General features: G+C 51.9%; 1 protein-coding gene across 1 annotated transcript; it reads right to left on the bottom strand.

Annotated features, from left to right (window-relative positions):
• Positions 1–18,000: 18,000 nt before the first annotated feature.
• LOC309603733 (olfactory receptor 10AG1-like) lies at positions 18,001–18,939 on the bottom strand (the record flags this gene model as incomplete). Its single annotated transcript, XM_082338658.1, has 1 exon — positions 18,001–18,939. The coding sequence occupies one exon, from the start codon at positions 18,937–18,939 to the stop codon at positions 18,001–18,003; it is 939 nt and encodes a 312-aa protein (XP_082194784.1).
• Positions 18,940–24,486: the final 5,547 nt, after the last annotated feature.

Genomic DNA, 24,486 nt, shown 5'->3' with positions numbered 1-24,486 from the left:
TCTACAGAAGAATGCTGTGGGAAAGAGAATCAAACGGTGTCAAACACGCAGTTGTGCTGGAGAGCCCTGGCATCTCGCATAGCACTACAGGCCTGTATTTGGCTGTTGAGTAGCTGCCCTAACGGCAACATAGGGATGTCCATGGGCGTTGTGCCATTACAGTCAATGGTGATCTAGTATATGCAGCTGATGGAGAAGATGGCTGATGGCTATGGCAATGGCTACATCTGCCCCCCTGACTACCTCAATAGGCTGCCCTGAACATAAGGAGCAGGGAAAAGTTCAGTTGTCCTAAACAGGGGCACCTGCTGTTGGCCAAAGGAAGTCCCCACTAAGCTCAAGGATGATGCCCCCAGATACTGCCCTCTCTGTGAACTGCTGCATGATATGTGCAGTTACCTGCACATATCGTGGACCACCTCTGGCACCTCAGATGTCACCAGGTGTTTGAGTCTGAACAGCTCACTCCTCGCCTCCATCCCCAGCAATTACCACGGGAGCTGAGACAAGAGGCTCCCAGGCACCAGGTTCCTATTTTGTGTCCACCTGAACGGAGGCAAGAGGAATCCCACCTCCTGTGGGTTTGTGGCAGTCATAGGAGAGAGCTGAGTGCCCTTCCAGCCCCAGGACTACAAACAAAGGATGAGAAGCCTCAACTGACTCAGCTGAATCCCTTTCCTCAGCAGGGGTAAAGGAGCTCTGTCACTGTCCAGGTTGCCTGTCCCATACCAGAAGTAAGGAAAGGGGATTCTCATGCCCAGCTCTCTCTCTCTGATAGGAGAAGTTGCTGGAAAGAAGTATCTCTCCAGAGGTGGGAGAGGGACCACAAGTTATTACTTCAGCCTGTTTCACAGCAGGTTTTCCAGGAGCCCAGGGGCACCTGGGCACCTGTGTTGCTTTGAGGTTTGTGATGCACTTGATGATGTCACAGTATCTGCCTGCCTGCCGCAAGTCAGTCAGGTCACTGCAAGAGAGATGGGATCACAATCCACCCCCCAGCCATGTCATCTTCACCTTCCTCTGCATCTCCCCTCTCCCAAGCTCTCAGCACTGCTGCGGGGGTTTTCTGACACTCCAGGCGACATCCCTGGGCCTGCCTCAGCACCTGGCCAATTGGGTTGTTCCCAAAGAAGTGACTTCAAAAGCCACCTCCCAGCTACGATGCCTCTCCTTGCAGCATCCTCTTCTGGCAAGAGGAGTAACCTCCCAGCCAGCCTCCCAGAACCCTTCCCCTTTACCTGCCTCTCCTCTCCCCTCCCCAGCGCTGGCGTTTCTGCTGGGCAGGCAGCATGTGCTCCCCCCCGGGGACTGCAGAGCCCTGCTGGGACAGCTGGAGTGGTGGGGGGGCAGCCATGGATGGCAAGGGCTCCTCAGGAAGGCAGGTAGGCGGGTGAGCAGGTGGAGGTGAGCTCTGTGCAAAGGGGAGGCTGGCGTGCACAGAGCCGGGCCTTGGAGGAAGCCTCATGGTCACAGGTCCTCGTTTACGTGGCAAGTTCAACCACTCCATGATCTGCTGGGAGGGCAACAGGGCTGGGCACAAGCAACCCGGGAGATTCCTGGAGGGTGTGGAAGACAACATTTTGACACAGACATTCAATGAGCTCCCTAGGGCTGGTCTCTTACTGACAGGCAAGGTGGATCTGGCTGGGGCTGGGAAGGATGAGGGCAGCCATGGCTGCAATGACCATGGGATGGCGGAGAAGTAGGACAAGGAGCAGAACGACAGTGCAGGATTGCAGCAGAGCTGATTTCACTTAGCTGAGGATCTGCTTGGACTGTCCTGGAGGACAAAGGGGCTGTGAGTCCCTCCTGGATCTTCAAGGACAACGTCCTCACAGCCCAGGAAGAAGCCAGTCTGATGCAGGCAGTCAAGCAGGGCTTGTCAAGAGGTCAGCACAGATGAACAGGGACCCTCCTGACTTAGGAGGTCAAACAAACGAAGGAAGTGCAGGGAGGCTGGAGGGGGAACGGGCTGCCCAGGAGGCAGAGACCCCTGGCCTGTGGGTGCAGGGATGGAGCCAGCAAAGCCAAAGCTCAGCAGTGGCTGGAAACGGCCATGCGTGGGGAGGGCAGCCAGAAGGGCTTCTCTAAATGTGTTGTCAGCACAAGGAAGGCAGCTGAGGGAACGCTGGTCCCAGTGCCCAGTGGGGCAGGGCACGGAGAGACAAAGCCAGTACAAATAGAGTAATTCCTCAGAACAAAGATTCTCCCTTGAGAGTGCTGGTAGGAAAGGTATTTTGCTGAGTAACTGGACACACCTATACATTTTTCTACACATTACATTTACATTACATGGACAGAAATATAGATTTTTCCATAGACTGACATAGAAAGACAGATAACACAAATTTGATGAGAATTGTGCAAATTTGGCCATCCAAAAGTTTCACTGACGCTTTGTACCCTGCTTTCCTCCATCAGGCAAGTGGTCAACACCTCCGAGCGTGACTCACTCTGTGCCAAGAGTTAGAGGTGGCATGGACAGTCCAGGGCAGGGAGTGTTTTGGGGCCCTGGGCTCTGTGCAAGCCACAAAAAAAATATCTTTTTTAATTCTGTAGGCCTCAGGATGATGGAAATGTTGAGACCATTTCCAAAAAATGAAGCAACAAAGAAACAGAATGAAAGATGTAGAGTGAAGGAGATGTCCTATTACAATTTTAAGCTTCAGACATTGTTGATGTTGTTCTCCTCCTTGCTTTGTTTTCTCTTGTTTTAATATACTGATCTCTGGGGGATTTTGTGTGCTGCCTTTGTTTGCAAAGGAAAGTGATCATAAAATTGGGGTGGGATGCAGTTAGAGGGACACAGGCTCCAGCTGCAGCTTCCGAGTGTCTCCTCTGTGACACTGCCAGGCCCAGGCTCTGGGCACTTCAGAGACACTGGGTCCTCCAGAGGCAGCACTGGATACTTATGGTCAGGCAGCGGAGCGCTGCCTGACAACCTGAGAAATTTTTATACGCGCTTAAAAGTATGAGCACGACCTCATCAGCTGAAACACTTGAATACTTGTAATAAAAAGTCAGTGTTTTCCCATGAGATCAAAGTGAGGGGTTTTCAGGATGTACATTAATCGCAAGAGGAGAACTGTTGACCTTCCACTATATTTGCATTGTCAGTACTCTCTCTGTTAGGCTGTGCAGGAGATGCCCTCATCTTTCACCTATTTCCACCTGTCCTAGCTAAACTGACCATGTCTGAAGTCACCTTTCCAGCAGCCTGTCTGCACATAACCACTTGCAATTGCTCTCTAGATTTCCCTTCCCGTTACTCTTGGATCAGTCAGATACCTCTCAACAATCCAGTAGCTGCTTTGAGCATCAAGGAGTTAAAAGCTTGCCTATCTTTCAGTAGTCTGTCTAATTCTCTCTTTAGCCAACACTTTAATCCTGTTTATTTTATAATATTCTTTCTGTCTAGAACATTTCTTGCATGGTTATCCCTTGTGGAAGGTGAACCTCATTGGTGGCAGCTTGTACTTGGCATACAGTTGAGGAGTGTGTTTTACTGTAATGGTGAATTTTATCAGTTTTACTTTGTTCAAAAATAAAAAAAAGTCTCTCTTTGCCTTTGGTCAAGCCTTGACCATGCTTGACTTTTCCTCTGCTTGCAAATAGGAGAAACCCTTCTGTGCCTGTGTGCAGCCAGGTCTCTAAGGAGAGCAGGGGGGAGATGGTGCAAAGGGGCTGTACCATCCAGCTGCAGAGATCAGTGGAGAAGTCTGCTGTAAGGAAAGGTCCCAGGTGGGCAAGGAGAGAAATGGTGGGGTTGGGGAGGTGAGGTGGGAGGTTGTCAGAGCTCAAGGGGAAGCTTCTCCTACCAGTCCAGACCTCCTGAGGAGGCACCCTGCAGCAATATCTATTGGAGAATGCTGCCATCACCTCTTCTCGAAACTGAAAACTAATAAACTACACCCTTGAAAATAAAGCCTTATGTTTATTAGAAGCTCTTTGAAATCTTTCCCCATAACTACACTAGGAAACAACTCCAATTATCCGTACACCTCTTGAAGACCTGATGAAAATTACGGGAAGAGACATGGCTCGTTAGGGCTTGCTTTCTTTCAATGAGCCCCATGGAGGATTTGTGCTGAGTCCTTCAGCTGCAGGCACTGAGAAGAGATTGCACAAACCTCTCCAAGAGTCAACCTCAAAAGCAAAACCCAAAGCACCTTGAAGTATTCATAAGCCCCACTGAGGGCCATTACTGGCAAAGCCTCCCCAGGGACTCGTTAGAGCAGAGAATTGGAGGCCATGATTGCAGGCAGAGCAACGGGAATGTGCAGGCAGCTCAGCTGCTGAGAAAACCCTGGCTTTGTTTTATGACGCAGAGAGGCCAAGCTCTGACCCCCAGCCCCGGGGAAGGCAGGTCCTGTCCCTCACGCATTGCTCAGGGCTCTTCCTGGGGCAGTGGGATGTGTGTGGGGGGGGTGATGCTGAGTGCAGGACAAGGCTATGACAGCTCCCAGCCTTACTGGGGGTGTGCAAGGGGGCAATGAGGCCCCCCACTGCCTCAGGACAACATGTCTCCTCACAGGCCTTGGTGGCAGGGATGGTTGCCGTACCCAGGGGGACAAAGCCTTGGGTTCTCTTGGCGACTTCCAGCCTTGTCAGCGCTCTTTGCCATCTCCACCACAGCTTGTCCTACGCTGTCGCACAGCTGCTTCTTTTGCCCTGCAGGCTGCAGACACCCATCTCGCTTCCTCACCTTGCTCTCACCCTGGCATTTCCATACATTCACTGACGGCTGTCCACCCTCACACTCTGTTCCTTCAAACACAAGGAGATGGACTGATCTCATACTCCTTCTGGAGGACTTCATCTACCACAGCACTACCCTCTGAGTGACATTTCTTCCTCCTCATGGCCAATCTCCACCATTCAAGCTGCACGGTGTGGCACTGTTTCTCTCTCCTGCTCCTTCCTACCTCCAAGAAAAGCTCCACTATCCGGGAAACAACCCTTCAAGCAGGCACCCCAACCCATCAGCCTTCTTGTGGCCTTTCACCTGACCAGACAGAAGTAGCTTCACCATGATCTTCCATGGCTGCTAGCCTTTCAGCTTCTAAGGTAGACATGACTGAGCTGCATGCCTGCTGTCCCATCCTGTACTCAGGCAGAAGAGACAGGACAGCCAAACTACAAGCCCCCTTCCCGGAGTGAGCCTAGGTCCTTCGGCAGAGGGGGGTCTCGCAGCCAGTGTGCCAACCAGGTGCCTTCTGCTGGTTCGTCACAGACACCGGCAGAGGTGAGTTTAGAAGCACATGTCCCAGCCATGAGTCAAGGGCTGACCTATCGGCTGTTTCAGGAAGAAGTGACCTCACAGTGCCTTTCCCAGACACATTCCTGCTGTTGGCCTCTCACCTCCAGAGGCAGAAGTGACCTCACAGCCCCCTTCACAGTCATTGGCTTCCTACTGGATTATGAGTTCCTGAGACACATTTGACCACACGATACCGTACCCAGCATTAACCCTCCTTGTGGCTCAGTATTTGAACAGATAAACGTAAGCTTGTTTCATCAGTTTTATCTAGTATCTGTCTCTGTTTTTACCTGCTTCCTCTGTCACTTCTGTCTTCAAAAAGCTCTCCAAGGAAAAGACTCGTTGAATCCTGGAATAACTCAGCTTGGAAGAGACCCCTGAACATCACCTTGTCCGCCTGTCCTGCTCAAGGCATGGTGAACAAGATGAGGTCACTCAAGAGCTCTGCCCACTTTGGCATCATCCACAAAGGAGCTGAAAAGGCACTCCGGCACATTATCCAGGCACTTAATGAAGACACTCAAGCGTGTTGGCCCCAGTGCTTGCACTGAGGGATGCCACTAGGAAGTGGCCACCAGCAGGACTCTACCACGGCTGACATTTGGGCTGGATCCACCAGCCACCTTCCCACCCACTACATCACCCACTTCTTCAATCCAGATACCACCAATCTGGCTATAAAGAGAGTATGGGAAACCGTGTCAAAACCCTTCCTAAGGCCCACGTACAAAACATCCCCTTCTTTCCCCTACCCATACAGGTTCGGCAATCCCTTCCTTGTCCTACAAGTACCTGGAAATGGCTGCAGCAGTATTTGGCCCATCCCCTTCCCAGGGACTGAGGTGATGTTGTCTGCATTTTCCAAGGACCCCAGAACCTCTCTGATGGCTCTGACACCTTTGAGGGCACAATCCAGAAAGGGTGACGTGAGCAGACAGGAGCATTTGCAATGAGCCTGTCCGAGGCGGGTGAGATGAATCTCCCTGGGCCAGGGGGGTTTGTACCTGGAGTCACAGACAGAAAGGGCAGGGCCCTGTGAGGTGTCCATATCTGAGCTGGCCTCATGCACTCCTCCTACACACAAGGGTGCTCAGAGGCACGAGTCCTTCCCTTGCACATGTGGAGGCAGTGCACTGCAGCAGGCACAATGACTCTCTGGCCTCCTGTTGCCACTACCAGAGGCTGGGAGGCACCTCAGCCCTGCTGTGTATCGCCCTGCTCCACATCTGTCTGAGATGCCCCTTGGCATGAGGAATGGACCCAGGGACCTCGGTTCACAGAAGCACATCCCAATGCTGCATTCAGGTGGTTTTCCATGGGATGTTACTCTCAAAGTGAAGTGACCTGTAGGCACTGTCTGTCCCACAGGCCTTCATGGCACCTCTAGGAACAGCTGATGGCATTCAGGCTCCCTCTGGTTCATCTCCCCACATGCACACTCTGTGCATGCTTAAGACTCCTCTGTACAATGCAAACATGGACGTCTGACCTAGTCATTCGGTGTCCCTCCATAAAGAACCTCTCCGAGCTGGAGTGAGAGGCCAGTGCTGGGAATGGTGGTTGCAAGGGGCTGGTCTGTGGCCATTGCCCTGGGGCACCTTGCCCAGGGTGTCAGGCAAACACGGGCACAGACCAGACCCTGCTCTGCTGGTCCTACAAGTCTGTCCCTGGAGGCCTGGCTGTGTCAGGACACTGCTGTGTGCCCCAGCCCTGCACACTCACACGCTTCACTTGTTCACTGGTGTTTTCCTCACCAGGGCACTGTCTTGAGCTTGTTCTTGAGAGAATCTCTGGAAGAAGAACTAAGCCTTCATGCAATGCCCTGAGGACATCACCTTTCTTTTTGGAAATGCTGTTATGGAGGCCAGCTCTGTCACAGAAGTGCTCATTGCCTGTCCTTGCCTGTGGCCACAGGACCACCACAACAATAGCAAAACATACAGAAGACAGGCTGCACCTGCAATGAGTTACATTATAACAGCTATGAAGACAATGGGCAGTTTATTGCTCCAGGAACACATCCGGTTATAAAAGTTTCCACACTGCATCCTTGCGCTGCTGGTTCCTCATGCTGTAGATGAGGGGGTTCACTGCTGGAGGCACCACTGAGTAGAGAGCTGCCACCACCAGATCCAGTGATGGGGACGAGATGGAGGGGGGCTTCAGGTAGGTAAACATGACAGTACTGACAAACAGGGAGACCACGGCCAGGTGAGGGAGGCACGTGGAAAAGGCTTTGTGGTGTCCCTGCTCAGAGGGGATCCTCAGCACGGCCCTGAAGATCTGCACATAGGACACCACAAGGAAAACAAAACACCACCAAAATGCAAAAGCACTAAACATGACAAGCCCAAATTCACTGAGGTAGGAGTGTGAGCAGGAGAGCTTGAGGATGTGGGGGGATTTCACAGAAGAACTGGCCCACAGCATTGCCTTGGCAGAGGGGGAGTGAAAATGTATTGGCCGTGTGTTGCACAGCATGGAGAAACCCACTGCCCCAGGCAGCTGCTGCCATGTGGACACAAGCTCTGCTGCCCAGGAGGGTCCCGTAGTGCAGGGGTTTGCAGATGGCCACATACCGGTCATAGGACATGAGTGTGAGAAGAAAAAATTCTGCTGACATGAAAAACAAAAAGGAAAAAAACCTGGGCAGAACAACCTGAGTAGGAAATGGCCCTGGTGTCCCAGAGGGAATTGGCCATGGATTTGGGGAGAGTGGTGGAGATGAAGCCAAGGTCGAGGAGGGAGAGATTAAGGAGGAAGAAGTACATGGGGGTGTGGAGGTGGTGGTTGCAGGCTATGACTGTGACAATGAGGCCGTTGCCCAGGAGGGCAGCCAGGTGGATGCCCAGGAAGAGCCAGAAGTGCAAGAGCTGCAGCTCCCGTGTGCCTGCGAATGCCAGGAGGAGGAACTGGGTGATGGAGCTGCTGTTGGACATTTGCTCCCTCTGGGTATGAGGACCTGTCCAAGGATGAGAGAGTTCTCTGAGGAAGAAAACATGCCATTACTCATAGAAAAGTCCCTCCCTGAGCTGAATGAGGAATGAGTCAGCTCAGTCTCCACTACTACCAAAGGAATGCTATGAGTCGTCACAGCTTAAAATGCAGCTTGGGCACCGAGTTTCCGTGAAGATACCCCTAGGGGAAGGACCTCCACAGTCAGCGTCAGAACAAAAGCTGACCCACATCCCCACCCCAACCCCAGAGAGCAAGAGTACCACGGTGTCATGGTTTAACCCCAGCCAGCAACTAAGCACCACGCAGCCGCTCGCTCACTCCCCACCAGTGGGATGGGGGAGAGAATCAGAAGGGTAAAAGGGAGAAAACTCGTGGGTTGAGATAAGAACAGTTTAATAATTGAGGTAAAATAAATTAGAACAGTTAAATAGGCAAAGCAAAAACCGTGCACGCAAGCAAAGCAAAGCAAGGAATTCATTCACTACTTCCCATTGGCAGGCAGGTGTTCAGCCATCTCCAGGAAAGCAGGGCTCCATCACGCGTAACGGTTACTTGGGAAGACAAACACCATCATACCCAATGTCCCCCTTCCTTCTTCTTCCCCCAGCATATATATATACTGAGCACGACGTCATATGGTATGGAATAGCCCTTTGGCCAGTCTGGGTCAGCACTCCCCCTGGCTGTGCCCCCTCCCAGCTTCTTGTGCACCCGGCAGAGCAGGGGAAGCTGAAAAGTCCTTGACCAGTGTGAGCGCCACTTAGCACCTATTTAGCGACAGCTTAGCACTACTTAGCAAGAACCAAAGCATCAGTGTATCATCGACATTGTTCTCATCCTAAAGCCAAAACACAGCCCCATACCGGCTACCAAGATGAAAATTAACTCTATCCCAGCTGAAACCAGGACACACAGACAGGTGGAGAAACAAGGAAGAACACTCTTCTGTGTTCTGGAGCAATGCTCCAGAAAAAAATGAAGCGAGGACAGAAAGACATATGGGCATGCTGTGAAGCCTCCTTACCCAGCTGTGCTCACTGCCGCTCAGATGATAACACTGTAGGGCAAGTGCTTTTAGCATCTTCTTTGTGTACCACATTCCAAGAAGCCTTCAGCTGGAGGTCCAGCTGCTGAGGTGATGACTCATGCTGAGTGCCCTTCCAGCCCCAGGACTACAAACAAAGGATGAGAAGCCTCAACTGACTCAGCTGAATCCCTTCCCTCAGCAGGGGTAAAGGAGCTCTCTCACTGTCCAGGTTGCCTGTCCCATACCAGAAGTAAGGAAAGGGGATTCTCATGCCCAGCTCTCTCTCTCTGATAGGAGAAGTTGCTGGAAAGAAGTATCTCTCCAGAGGTGGGAGAGGGACCACAAGTTATTACTTCAGCCTGTTTCACAGCAGGTTTCCCAGGAGCCCCAGGGACACCTGGAGGGAGCCCAGAGGGGGCAGAGAAAGTGGCACCTTGGGCTGGGCCTCTGCTGCTGAGCTGGGCTGGGCTCCTGGGATGGAGGCAGCTCATGGCAACCAGGCAGTGCTGCAGAGAGACAGCTCTGCCCAGGAGCAGCTCCTCTGCAAAGGGCGGCAGGGCTGAGGGCACTGCCTGCAGGCAGCGAGGGGTGAGGAGATAAGTAACAGAGAGGTTAAAGGCAGTCTGGCATGGGAGGACAGGTGAGAGTTCACTGTGGGAGAGATCCTTACAGCCCTTGACGCAGTAAGTCCCTGGCTGCAGGTCAATGCAGATGGGTTCCTGCAAGTGTCTCCGAGACCTGGCCCATGCCACAGCAGATAGGACCTGTCAGGATGGCTCTCCTGGTTTTTCTGGTTTGGAGGAAGAGGTCATGCTCCAGAGCAGGGCTTTCCTGCTGCACCGTCAGAGGGACAGGGCATCACGACTCTCCTGGAGATGGCTGCAGGGGTGTGAAGACAGGCATGCAGGCAGGGTGTCCAGGGCTGTTCTTCTGAGCAGTGTCCCTTGTGCCCCAGGGGGCTGTGTGCCAGGGCAGGGACTCTGCTGCCTGCCAGGGTCAGTGCCCAGCCTGCCTGGGGTGCTGCCCCTGGGACTGTGGGAAGCTGTGGGTGGAAGGAGCAAGCCCCAGCAGGGCAGGGCAGGGTGCTGCATGGGTCAGGGTTGCTCAGACAGGACATGACGGCGGCCTTCTCCCGGCAGCAGGGATATTATTCCAGGTGTGCATCCGGGGTGCCCAGGGCTGTCCTCCTGAGCAGGGTCCCTGCACCCCAGGGGATGGTGTCCTGGGGCAGGGACTCCGCTGCCTGCCAGGGTCAGCACTCAGCCAGAGCAGGGAGGTCCCCGTGGTTCTGCAGGGAGAAGCTGTGGGTGGAAAGAGTGACCCCCAGCAAGGCGGGGTCCTTCTGCTGTTGAAACGCTGCAGCATGGGTCAGGGCTGTTCAGACTTCTACATCACCCAGAGGACATTTGCAGAGGGTTATTTAAAGATGGATATCAAAGTAGGAGATTAACTGAAGGGGAAGGAGTCTGTGCTCTGGGTTTTCTCCTCAGTGCCCTGCTGCTGGGAGGAGCCTGCAGGGCAAAGCTGAGCACACAGCAGGTGGGATGGGCTCTGTGAGCATGGAGAGGGAGGAGACCTGTGGACAGAGAAAGGGGTCGTGGCCAAGAAGAGCTGAAGGCAGCAGAGCCATGGGCAGGAATTAAGGGAGAACTGCTGCCAGAAATGCTGTGGGAGGAGGGATTCAGGCATCTCCCTGCCATCCCCTGCAGTGCAGGTGCTTTCCCTGGAGCAACCCCCTGGTCTCCTCACTCACTCAGCAGAGCCTCTGCCCTTAATGGCATGGGGATGTGGCCGTGAGTTGCCTTCCCAAGCAGCCTGACCACCACAGAGGGCAAAAACTCAAGTGTGTGACTCTGTCTCCCTCTCCTGCCTCCCTTGGCAGGGCTCCTTTGGCATGTTCTCCTCTTCTCCCTGCCGCCCCTGTTCTCACTGTTACACTCACCGGTGTGGGGGGGTGAGGATTCAAGTGCAGCTCAGACACCAACGCTGCGTGTGCTGTCATGCACATACGGCCATGGAGGAAAAGCATTCATCTCGCACCCTGTTCACCTGTGGGGCTCTGGGTACTGCAGTCTGTGCGGCTGGCAGGGATCTCACCCTCCCTTTAGGACGTAACAAATGTAGGACAGTTGACTCTGTCCTTGGGAGGTCCTGCTGGGCTGCAGGCTGCCCTCCCGTGGGGCACAGCTCTCCCAGGGCATCTCTGTGTTATGCAGGAGCCCCATGGAGAAGACACCTCGGTGCTAAGGACGTTGAAATGCTGCTGGGTGGCTGCATGTGGGCAGCTGTCATGAGCCCTCTGTGTCCCTGGTTGGGAGGGCAGAGCTGAGATCCTCCTCAGGTACGATGGGATGGGGTGAGGGTTTGGAGATCTGCACTGGGAAACTGGATTCCCCTGCTCCCAGCACTGGCGTGTTTTTTTGGGGGGAACACCCGAGTGCGATAGTCCTCCAGGTGGAAGAGCTGCCAGCACAGGGCAGCTGAGAGCAGGGCTGATGGGCAGAGCGGCTGTCCTCACTCTGCACTAAGGGACAGTCCCTGTGCCCAGTCTCAGCACCCACAAGGTTTCCCTTGCAGTGCAGCAGAAATGCCAGGCTTTGCTGCATTCAAATCACTCCTCAGCTGTGCTGGGGCAACTAGAGCAGAAGGCACAACCCAAACTCCCCACAGCTCTGCTCTGCAGTCAGGTGAATTGGGAGTGACAATGCTGAAAAGCTCCTTGATATCAGGATTGGATTTAATCTGAGATCACCCTGTGTTCCTATTTACCTGTTGCTGTAGGGAAGGACTGACTCCTGCAGAGCCTCCTGCTCCCTGGGGCACCCTCAGCCAGCACCAACCACAGCTCACCAAAGCTCTTCCTGAAAAGTGAAAGGCAATTTGGGGGCTTCCTATAAGAAATTGAATAGATTTTTCTTTAAGCAGTCTGCCCTAACTTCTCCCTTCTTTTACCTCCTTGAACATGTCCCCATGCGCAGAGGGACAAAATGTCCAACGGCAGCTCCATCACCCAGTTCCTTCTCCTGGCATTCGCAGACACACGGGAGCTGGAGCTCCTGCCCTTCTGGCTCTTCCTTGGCATCTACCTGGCTGCCCTCCTGGGCAATGGCCTCATCATCACCGCCGTAGCCTTCCACCACCAGCTGCACACCCCCATGTACTTCTTCCTCCTCAACCTTTCTGTTCTCGACCTGGCATCCATCTCCACCACTCTCCCCAAATCCATGGCCAATTCCCTCTGGGACACCAGGGCCATTTCCTACTCAGGTTGTTCTGCCCAGGTTTTTTTCCTTTTTGTTTTTCATGTCAGCAGAATTTTTTCTTCTCACACTCATGTCCTATGACCGGTATGTGGCCATCTGCAAACCCCTGCACTACGGGACCCTCCTGGGCAGCAGAGCTTGTGTCCACATGGCAGCAGCTGCCTGGGGCAGTGGGTTTCTCCATGCTGTGCAACACACGGCCAATACATTTTCACTCCCCCTCTGCCAAGGCAATGCTGTGGGCCAGTTCTTCTGTGAAATCCCCCCACATCCTCAAGCTCTCCTGCTCACACTCCTACCTCAGTGAATTTGGGCTTGTCATGTTTAGTGCTTTTGCATTTTGGTGGTGTTTTGTTTTCCTTGTGGTGTCCTATGTGCAGATCTTCAGGGCCGTGCTGAGGATCCCCTCCGAGCAGGCATGCCACAAAGCCTTTTCCACATGCCTCCCTCACCTGGCCGTGGTCTCCCTCTTTCTCAGTACTGTCATGTTTACCTACCTGAAGCCCCCCTCCATCTCGTCCTCATCACTGGATCTGGTGGTGGCAGCTCTCTACTCAGTGGTGCCTCCAGCAGTGAACCCCCTCATCTACAGCATGAGGAACAAAGAAATCAAGGGTTCCTTGTGGAAAGTGATCCAATGGGTGCTGTTTCTCTGACAATAACCCGCCTCCCCTCCTCTCCACATTTCCCAGAGTTTATCCTAGGCCATGAGTCTGATCGTTTCTCTCGTGATAATTCTAGTTAGAGATAATTTGCCTGGTTTATTCTCCTTCTGTGGACGTTCGATCCTATCGTGTCTGACCCTTGCACCACGCTGTGTCAGATGTGGCCTGGCAGATAGCAGCTCTTCAATTAAAGGGGATCTGCTGGATGCAGTGCCTGAAAGCTGGGCTCTTCCTCCACTGTTGCTTCTAAGAAAATGTCCAAGGAATTGGTCTTTTAAAGTTCCTGTTCTTTTGTTCTCAGTGGTTTTGACGTTAACTGGGAATGCTGAATTCCATTGGATCAAAAGTTCTGGTTTGAAAGGCTCTCTTCTTGGTGTCCAATGGCAGTGGAGATGGTCCATCAGCTCCCCATTATCTCCTCAGGTTGCTTCATGTACAACAGGACTGATGGCATGTACCAGACTCTCTGGAAAAGAATCTGGAGGGGATGAGGAGAGGATGGGGACTCCCCATGTGCCCTGGTGTTGGAATGAATACAGACTCAGAAGGTGGAATACCCTCAAATGTGAAGTTCCCCAAAAGTAAAGCACTAAATTGATATATCCACTAAGAAGGACTCTGCAGTGCCATGGGAGTCAGTGGGGAGTCGGCAGGCACAGGGAAGGGAGAGTGGAGAGCTGCAGGAGCTGCCTGAGGACCCCCAGGGCCAGGACTCTGGTGCTGTCCTGGGCAGTGGGGCTGGTGGCAGCAGAGGAGGGGGCAAAGTCAGTCAGGGCTGGGGCTCACCTACAGTATGAATTCAGGAGAGCCAGAGAGTGCCTAGCCTCTGTTTCCCCATGCCCTTGTGGCCAGCACCAGCCGTGGGGCTGATGGGGAGCCTGAACCCCGCTGTCTGCCCCCCAGCAGCTGCTGTGGCCTTCAGAGGGGCTGGGGCTGTGGGGTGAGTGCCCAGAGCTCTGCAGCAGCCTGCGCTGGGCAGTGCCATGGAGCCAGCCCAAGCTGGGCTGCTCTGCTGGGCTGGGCTGGGCTGGGGAGAGGGCAGGGGAGGTGGGGAGAGGTGGGGAGGGCCTGGGCTGGGCTGGAAAGAGCCCAGGAGAGAAAAACACCGGTGTAGAGCTAAGGTGTGTGAGTGTGCGGGGTAGGGGCAGCCAGTGCTCCCAGTGCAGAGCCAGGTGTCATGGTGAAAGGAAGCAAGGCATCCAAAGTGCAGAAGAGAGGGGCCTGGTCTGTGCCATGTGCCCTGAACACCCCAGGGAAGCTGCTGCAGGAAATTGTCCCCGACCAGTCCCACCCACCGGCCATTTCCATCTCTGGCCATACACCCCAGCTCTGAGGAAGGACTTTTGCTGCATGGTCACGCCTGTCCTCCTCTGGGGCTCAGTCATACCCAAGTCCACTGCCATTATTAATAAAAAGGGATGCAGTTTCCTACTGACAGCCATTACACACCAAATCCCACAGCTCTTGCCACAGCTGGTCTCTCAGCCAAGCCCATTCTCAGACAGCTCCAGCTGGATCAGGTGCTCATGACCTTGTCATGACAAATACTGAATACTTCCATTGAGTGAGATCCCAAGTCAGAGGATTTCTTTACATTCAGTTTATAGGCTAAAGCACCCCATGCTCTGCAGATATCTCATTGCCTTATGTCTGGCCAGAAACTTCCTTATTTCAATATCTATCGATTGCCGATTATTATCCTGCCCAGTAATACAGTTACAAGACTGCTTTCACCTTCCTAAAAGCTTAGAATCATAGCATCATAGAATTGTTAAGGTTGAAAAGGACCTCAGAGATCACCGAGCCCAACCTGTTTACCTAAGAGCCTGGTCCACCTCTAAACCATGTCCCTAAGCACCACATCCACGCGTTTTTTGAATACTTCCAGGGGCCGTGATTGCACCACTTCCCTGGACAGTCTGTTCCAGTGCCTAACCGCTCTCTGCGTGAAGAAATTTTTCCTAATATCAGATCTAAATCTCCCCTGGCACAACTTGAGCCCGTTTCCTCTTGTCCTATCCCTTGTTACTTGGCAAAGAGACCAACCCCCACCTCACTACAACCTCCTTTCAGGCAGTTGTAGAGAGCAATAAGGTCTCCCCTCAGCCTCCTCTTCTCCAGACTAAACAGCCCCAGCTCCCTCAGCCGCTCCTCATAGGGCTTGTGCTCTAAACCCTTCACCAGCTTTGTTGCTCTACATTGGACACGCTCTTGCACCTCCATGTCCTTCTTGTAGTGAGGGGTCCAAAACTGAATACAGGATTCAAGGTGCAGCCTCACCAATGACGAGTACAGAGGCACTATCACCTCCCTGGTCCTGCTGGCCACACTACTCCTGACACAAGCCAGAATGCCATTGGCCCTCTTGGCCACCTGGGCACACTGCTGGCTCATGTTCAGGCGGCTGTCAACCAACACCCCCAGGTCCTTTTCCTCTGGGCAGCTCTCCAGCCACTCCTCCCCCAGCCTGTAGCATTGCATGGGGCTGTTGTGACACAAGTGCAGGACCCTGCCCTGAGCCTTGTTGAATCTCATACAGTTGGCCTCGGCCCATCGACCCAGCCTGTCCAGGTCCCTCTGTAGGGCCTTCCTACCCTCCAGCAGATCAACACTTCCACCCAACTTGGTGTCGTCTGCAATTGTCATAGGACAATTCAGGGTGGAATGGTCTTGTACTCAGGAGGTCTCTAGTTCTACCTTTGGCTCCAAGCAGGGCCAGCTCTGAGGTCTGAGCAGGTTGCTCCATAAATGTCAGCACCCCTGTACAAAGTCTGCCACCATTACGGAAATGGAGATGAGGCATTTGACCAGCTCCTTGAACCCAAGAATGGGTATGCCATGCCTCCTGAGATTCCCAGGAACACCTAAGCTTTGTGTGCAGAGAGGCGTGAGTCCTCCTTTGGTGTCCTGGCCAGTCTCCTGGCAAATGCGGTGCTTTAGGCTGTGGAGAGACTCAAAAGAATCTTTTTGACCAGGTTACGTTCACTTTTCATGCTGAAATGCAGGGCAGATGAAGGGAGCTCAGAGCTTCCAGGCTCTCTGCTGCCCAGTTAGGACTTCAGAGACCAGAAATGCAGGTAACGGTGTTGCGTCAGTGTCCAGCACATGGAAATGTTGGCTTCCTTTGTGCCTTTGCACTAATCTGGCATCTGTCCCTTGGCCGCCTTTGGCTAAAGAAGAAACAGCTGCCCTCTTTCACCCCCCTCCTCCACAAAACAGGGAGAAAAGATAGGAAGTAGGGATAATTTAAGGGCAATACTGTCTAAGAAGTGTAATATTTAAAAGTAATATTTAAATGATAACGAAGAGCTAGCAGTGAGACAAAAAGCACTGTTCTAAGAACTTCATGCCAGAAGCTAACTACTGAGCACTTATGGCTATTTTGTCAAGTAAAAATGAATGTTGGAATGAAATTAAAGTGCTTTAATTAATCATAATGAAGAATAAGAAGGAACTCCCTTACAGCACTTTGCTGTTCCTGTTATTATAGTGATAGTACCGCTCATTCCTTAAACAGCCTTGAGAGCTGCTTTATTTTTCTCATTTCCAAAGCTCCACCTACTCAGATCGTCAAATCTCTGTGACCCAAATGTCTCCAACCTCCTCTCATCAAAGGTCTTTTACCCCAGGACACTTCTCACGATCACTTCACTGCCCAGTCTCTATTTTACATCCGGGTGAAGTCAGGGTATTCCTTTGCAAAGCCTTCCCCACAAAAGCCTTTTCTGTGTGCTAATCCCACTGGTATCATCACCTCCTGCTGGGTACAGCTCCATCCTCTTTCTGCAGAGCTCCATGGGATGGGCAGTTTTCCTGTTTCTTCTGCCCATTCACCTTCACAACCTTTTTGGATTGTCTGCGTATCAAATGCTGTCTCAGGAAACACGTTTATCACCCACAGTTTCAGCCGTTCCCAGTTGTGCTGATGATTTTAAAAAGCTGCATGAAGAAAAGGAACAGGGGGATGTTTGGAGTGATGGTGCTTGTCTTCCTAAGTCACCGTTATGCGTGATGGAGCCCTGCTTTCCTGGAGATGGCTGAACACCTGCCTGCCCATGGGAAGGAGGGAATGAATTCCTTGCTTTGCTTTGCTTGCACACACGGTTTTTGCTTTACCTGTTAAACTGCCTTTATCTCAACCCACGATTTTCTCTACTTTTACGCTTCTGATTCTCTCCCCCATCCCACCGGGGGGGTAGTGAGCGAGCGACTGTGTGGTGCTTAGCTGCTGGCTGGGGTTAAACCACGACAAACAGGAACTCCAGAGGTCTCTGGGCCCCTCTTCCAGTGCTGGACTGGCCCCCTGGTGATTTTTTTTTCTTTTTATTCTTTATGTCAAGTTAGTCAAGCATTACACAGCTCAGTGCAAGACATCATAGACAGGGGAAGATGACCTTCATTTCTTTTAACTTTTTTAAGCTGATTCCACACAGGACACTGTAGATAGTCCGTGGCATCTAGCAAGTGATTTCTCAAGCCTGAGGGCAGTCATCTCTTCATCGGTTGTGTCACCCTCTGGGCCCTACTGACTACTGACCATGCTTTGACTCTTTCCCTTGAACGTTACGTTGGTCAGACGCAGCTTGAAGTAGCTATTGGCGTCACACTCTTGAGGGGCACTGAAGGTGCTCTAGAGTACAAAGATATCATGGTGGGGCATGGCGTAACAGGAATGCCTCAGGAGACCTCTCCCCTTCTTGAGGAGGATGAAAGCCAGGCTGGACACATGGTTTTGTCTGAGCAAATACGGGATGCTTTGTTCAGGCAACCACGTAACCCAGTGGGACTTTTGGTACTGCTTGGGACTATTTTACATGCTTGGTAGCGTCACTTTGTCCATAGGAGTCTCCTCAAGGCAATTCTCACTTCCTTATTCCTCAGGCTATAGATGACAGGGTTAAACATGGGGGTCACAACTGTGTAAAACAGGGCAAGGTATTTGTCGGTGTCTACCGAATCCCTTGACCGTCGCTTTAAGTAGACGACTGTGGCCGAGCCATAGAAGAGCATCACCACCCCAAGGTGTGACGAGCAGGTGGAATAGGCTTTGCGTCTGCCCAGACCTGAAGGCATTTTCAGAATCGCCCTAATAATTTGAATGTAAGAAGTAACTATTAAGGAGAAGGGAAGGATTGCGAAGAGCAGGATGATGGTGTACAGCATCACTTGGTTCCAGAACGTGTCTGCACAGGCCAGTTCCAGCAGTGGGGGGACATCGCAGAAAAAGTGATGGAGGTCATGGGATGCACAGAAGGGCAAAGTGAACAGCTGGTAGGTCTGTCCTACTTGCACTGGTACGACAGCCACCCAGGACCCCACCACCAGTCTGATGCAGAGACCCCTGCTCATGACGAGGGTGTAGCGCAGGGGGTCACATATGGCTATGCAGCGGTCGTAGGCCATGGCAGCCAGGAGAAGGCATTCAATGCTGCCCAGCAAAACCAGGCAATACAGCTGGGCAGCACAGCCCAGGAAGGAGATCCTGCCATCCGCCCGCAGGAAACCCACCAGCATTTTTGGCAGAGTGACTGATGTGTAGCAGATCTCCAGGGTGGACAAGTTCCTCAGGAAGAAATACATGGGGCTGTGGAGGCTTGAGTCCACCACTGTGATGAGTGCAATCAGGCTGTTCCCTGTGAGGATCATGAGGTATATGGCCAGGAATGCTGTGAAGCACAGGCCCTGCAGGCCGGAGTGGTCAGAAAATCCCAGAAGAACAAATCCGGATCCAATGGTGTGATTCTCCGAGCCTTTTCTTTGGGGCATTTTCCCTAGACAGAGCAATCCAAACAACAAGCTCTTAGAGGATGCTAATGGCCTGTCCACCATCCCACACACTTCAAGCCTAGAGAAAGACTACGAACATCAGCGTGCACGTGATTGCAGGATTAGGCGAGCTGGGCCAAGATCTGCCTGAATGTCTGGAAATCTAACATGGTTTGCTTGCTGCAGGAGGAGGGTTAAAAAGAGGAAAGAACAGAATCCTTGAGCCTGAATGGCTGGTTTTTTTTTTTAATATGGGTAAAAGAAACTTGACATTCTTTTTCAGAGTTGATGTTCTTAAACAGAATACCTGGTGAGAGATGAGAAAAAAAGGAAGAAAAAGGATAAATACTCACCCCTTTAAGAACAGTCTTGCTTACGTTCCTTGTCCAGATCTTGTAAGAGCTGCATTGAACATAAGAACACGAAGAAGAAATAGGGTGAAAAGGAGGAAAGGGATGAAAAGGGGAAGACAAAGCAAGGCAAGGCCAGGCAAGGAGAGGCAATCAAAAGAAAGCGAGGCAAGGCCTGACTTGATTCTTAGACCTCGACGAGAGAGATTCGTCCCAGCTCTCCTCACATGTAAGAGCTCATCCCCTGACGCCACGTCCGCACACAAACATCTGGGAGACTATTTGAGACCTGAATCATTACTTTTTACATGGTGAAGGGTGAATCCCATCAGAAGTACAACAGGCTTCTATCTGCCAACGAATCGAGTGACACTGATGCATCCAGGGGACATTTGAACAAGACAGATAAGCAGCAGTTTATGCATAAATCTCAAGTTTTCGGGGTGCTAAAAGACATTTTTATGCAAGCAATCAAACTGCTTGATGCACTTTTCAGTTATACAGAGAAGAAAGTAGTTAAAATCTGGCGATCTCCTTACGATACCCAATTTTCCGGAGCAGGTCAGGCTTTTATAACTTCTGAATGAGGCCTGAATAATTCAGCATTCCTAAACTTGCTGCTCTGTTTCTTGGATTTCTGACAGCTTACAAATCCAGCCGAGGGCCCATTCGCTCTGACCCCAGCCCTGCAATGCTTCCCACTCCCCTGCAAGCCCTCGCAGAAGCAGAGCGATGCTCTTGCTGCCTGGGGAACTGAGCCTTCCCTTTGCATTCCCCACCTTCCCAGAGCATAAAGTTGGACACACCTGAGGGATGGGAGCTAAAAGCAAGCAGCGCTGCAAGAGCTGGTTGCTTTTTCTGCAAAGAGACTCAGCTGAACGATGTTTTAGAACCTCAGCTTGACATGGGGAAAGAATACCCTCTTCCAGGCAGAGGACTGAGGATGCTGGCCATGTCTATCACTACCTCCCTTTCAGGAGTCTTCTTAAACTCAGATGTACTAAAGATGAGAACAGCCGGTCAGAAAACATGTGATAAAAGCATTCAGACTAGCCAAGTGAAAAACACAGGGTGGTTTTCTCAAGAGAAAAACCCAAATTCGCAAAACCACACGGTCCTAAGGGTGTGATCCTTTTCCCAAGGTATTCCTGCCTTTTTCCTGTTTTTTTCCATCTCATAGAGGTGCCATTCAAAATGTCCAAGGTAAAATTAAGGTTTGCATGAGTGAAAAGCCACCACGATTGTTTTCTAATGTACCTACTTTTTCGTATAAATGTACAGAAAAATAAAATACTTCTCTGATACCCACATTTATTTTAAATTAAGGCTTTCACTCAAAGCAACCATTTACATGCAGGTTACCCACGTACCAGCATTTCCTGCTTGTTTCAAAATGTCCTCAAACATACAGCCTGTTCTTTTTAACTCTCCGATGTCTCAGTGCTTCACAAGGTCATGGGCACAGCACGGTTCAGGCTAGCTTTGGTCATGGGAAACTGCCAGAGTACTTCTTAAATGGTGACTATCTCACGGGCGGCACTTTTCAAAGCTGAAGGAAGCCCATTTCCGTGTCCAGCCAAGCTGGACAGATGCCTGCAGCTGCTTCTGGCGGTGTCTGTGCTGCCACACTATCTCAGCATTTCAGGGCATGCCAAAAGGGATTTACCGTTGCCAGGAGCCAAAAGGCAGGAACACCCTCCTCAGTCCATGGTGCTGCAGGAGGCGGTGGTGACCTCTTTTTCTCTCCGTCATTCCCCTCGAAACCACCTGGCTATGGCTCTCTGGACACGTCTCTGTCACTCTCACCTGGTTATAAGACAGTTAGGAAGCAGCCTCAGGAGAGAAGGCGGGGATGCTGGTGCTGCCATTGCTCTTCCCTGGACACCCATGGCACCAGGAACTATTTTAGAAAGACTGTCAGAATCACGGGCACCAGCCTGACAAGAAACTTCCAGCATAACTATCGGTCTTTAGAAAGAGAAAAACTGAGACATGAGGTTTAGCTGCTCAAAGGACAAGTGCCCGTGTTATCCTCAAGACGGAGGTGGCCCTGAGAGGTTGAACTCTGACTGCTTGTGGTGTCTGCATGCTGGTTCACATCCAGAAAGAGCTTGGAGAGGAAGCTTGGGTTTGGGACATCTGCATGGGAAGGAAAAAAGGACCGTGTCATGGCACTACACTGCAGATCTCTGTATCTGTACAGAATAATTCGGCCCCAATGCCTCAAGAATGGTTGACTGAGTCTGACCTAGGTAGACTTGGTGGCTTTATAGCCAATAGCACAAATAACCCCTCCAGAGGAAAGGATCTCCCACCACTGTGTGAGGTAAATGCAGTCCCTGATTTCTTGCTCTGAAACCCGACATGTGACTCAACAGCCTCCAGTCTGTCCTTTAGGGTTACCCAACAAAGTCAGGATTAAGACAAGAAGATCATCTCCCACCAGGACCAAAGGACCCAATGGTCAGGAAGGCTATGAAGTGCTGTGGCTTGGACAAATCCAGGCACTGCAGGGTGCTTTCCTCCTGTCAGAGCTGTAGGATTGTAAATATGGAGAGAGACCGGGGTCAGCAGAGCTACTCCAGGAGAAATATCCCACCCAAAGCCTGGTTATCTACATAACTAAGCTCTGATTAGAGCTCAACAGAGAAACAATGGCCATGGTATATGAGAAATACAAAATGGTTCGTCTGACCTGAGTCTGATTTGGGTGACACACAGTGGTGCCCACAGCCATGGTGCCTACAGCCTCCAGTTCATGAGGAAGCAGAGGGCAGCTGCTCATGCTGCCAGGCCTTGAACCAGCACTGACAGGATGATACCAGGATGCTCGCCTGTCCATCCCATCTACCCAAATTATCTTTTCTTTCTAATGCTTTTACCATAGTAATCATTGCCTGAGACGGTATTACAGATGTCGTTACACAGGTGCTGCTGGCTTTGCAAGATGCTTTAGGATACCTGTTAGGTTAGTCAGGGTTTGGGTTCAGGTTTGAGTTAGAGTTAGGGTTAGGGTAAGAGTTATGTTTACACCTGGTTTCGAGTTAGACTTCAGGCTGTGGCTGATGTTCGTTTCGGGTTAGGTAAGGGCTAGAGTTAGAGTTGAGGTTTATGATTGGAGTAGTGGTAGGGCTAGTTTCGGTAATGGTTAGGGTAAGGTTTAAGGTAAAAGGGTTAGTTCAGGGTTAGGTTAGGAAGCATTTGTCTTCCCAAGTTACCATGAATGTTCCCCCTTCCTTTCCCCAGCCTTTTTTTGCTGAACATGACATCACATTGTATGGAATATCCCTTTGGTCAGTTGGGGTCAGCTGTCCCACCTGTGTCCAGGCTGAAAAACCCCAGCTCTTTCAGCCTTTCCTCATAGCAGAGGTGTTCCAGCCCTCGGATCATTTTTGTGGCCCTCCTCTGGCCCCGCTCCAACAGGTCCATGTCCTTCCTGTGCTGAGGACCCCAGAGCTGGACGCAGTGCTCCAGTGGGGTCTCCCCAGAGCAGAGTAGAGGGGCAGAATCCCCTCCCTCACCCTGCTCGCCACACTTCTTTTGATGCAGACCGGGATACAGTGGGCTTTCTGGGCTGGGAGAGCACATTGCTGGCTCACGTCCAGCTTTTAGTCTGTCGGTACCCCCAAGGCCTTCTCGGCAGGGCTGCTCTCAATCCCTTCATCCCCCAGCCTGTACTGATACCAGGGATTGCCCCGACCCAGGTGCAGGACTTTGCACTTGGCCTTGTTGAACCTCATGAGGTTCACACAGGCCCATCTCTCCAGCTTGTCCAGGTCCCTCTGGATGGCATCCTGTCCCTCAGGCGTGTCGACTGCACCACTCAGGTTGGCATCATCTGCAAACTTGCTGAGGGTGCACTCGATCTCGCTTTCTGTGTCATTGATGAAGACATTGAACAGCACTGGCCCCAGAACGGACCCCTGAGGGACACCACTCATCACTGTTCTCCATCTGGACATCGAGCCATTGACCACTACCCTCTGGATGTGACCATCCAGCCAATTCCTTATCCACCAACCAGTCCACCCATCAAATCCATATCCTTCCAATTTAGAGAGGAGGATATTGTGGGGGACCGTGTCAAAGGCCTTACAGAAGTCCAGATAGATGACATCTGTAGCTCTTCCCTCATCCACTGATGTAGTCACTCCATCATAGAGGCGACTAGGTTGGTCAGGCAGGACTTGCCCTTGGTGAAGCCGTGCTGGCTGTCCCGAATCACCTCCCTGTCCTCCATGTGCCCTAGCATAGTGTCTAGGAGGAATCTCACAGCTCTTGCCACAGTTTCTAAGCCCGTTCTGAGAAAGATCCAGCTGGATCAGGTGCTCATGGCCTTGTCATGACAAATATTGAACATTTCCATTGAGTGAGATCCCAAGTCAGAAGTTTTGTTTACATTCAGGTCACAGCCAAAGCACTCCATGGTCTTCAGATATCTCATTTCATTTTCTCTGGCCAGAAACTTCCATATTTCAACATCTCACTATTGCCTATTATTCTCCTGCCAAGCAATACGGGTACAAGACCGGTTTCACCTTCCTGAAACACTCCCCATGGGGACTGGCAGGTCATGATGAGGTTCCCAAGGCCTTCCCTTCTGCACATTGAACAAGGCCCTTTCCTCCACTTTCTCCTCCCAGGCAAGTGCTCCAGCCCCTCAGCAGCTCGATGACTCTCAACTCCCTGCCGGTTACCAACACCTCCCTTGCTGTGGTGGTGATCTCTGGCCAAGAGCCCAGCAGCCCCACAGGCGCTCACTCCCTCCTCCCCTTCCCCAGTGGGGGACCAAAAATGGACACAGTTGTGTACAGGTGGTCTAAGGAGCGATGAGCAGGGGGAGACAGTCACTGCCCTCGCTCTTTTGGTGAGACTCCAGGACCCTGCTGGCTGCCTTGGCTACCAGGTCGCACTGCTGGGTCATGTTTTGCCTTCTGTCTCCCCCCACCACCAGGGCCTTTTCCGCAGAGGTGCTCCCCAGCCAGGCAGTCCCCAGGCCCTGCAACTGCAGGCTGTTAGGCTATGGTCCGTCTTCTATCTCCTGAAGTTCCTGGAGCATTCTGGCTGCTATGAAGAAAGTTAACCCCACCTCAGCCAGACCCAGCACACTTGAACTGGAGGCCCAAAAACTGACACAGTTGTGTACTGGGCTAATCATCACTGTCTAACAAGTGATGAGCAGGGGGAGACAATCACT

Source organism: Platalea leucorodia (genome assembly GCF_965183815.1).
Source record: "Platalea leucorodia genome assembly, contig: HAP1_HAP1_SCAFFOLD_185, whole genome shotgun sequence".
Lineage (NCBI taxonomy): Eukaryota > Metazoa > Chordata > Aves > Pelecaniformes > Threskiornithidae > Platalea > Platalea leucorodia.
The sequence above is the reverse complement of the archived record's forward strand: the minus strand, read 5'-3'. Positions and strand labels throughout refer to the sequence as shown.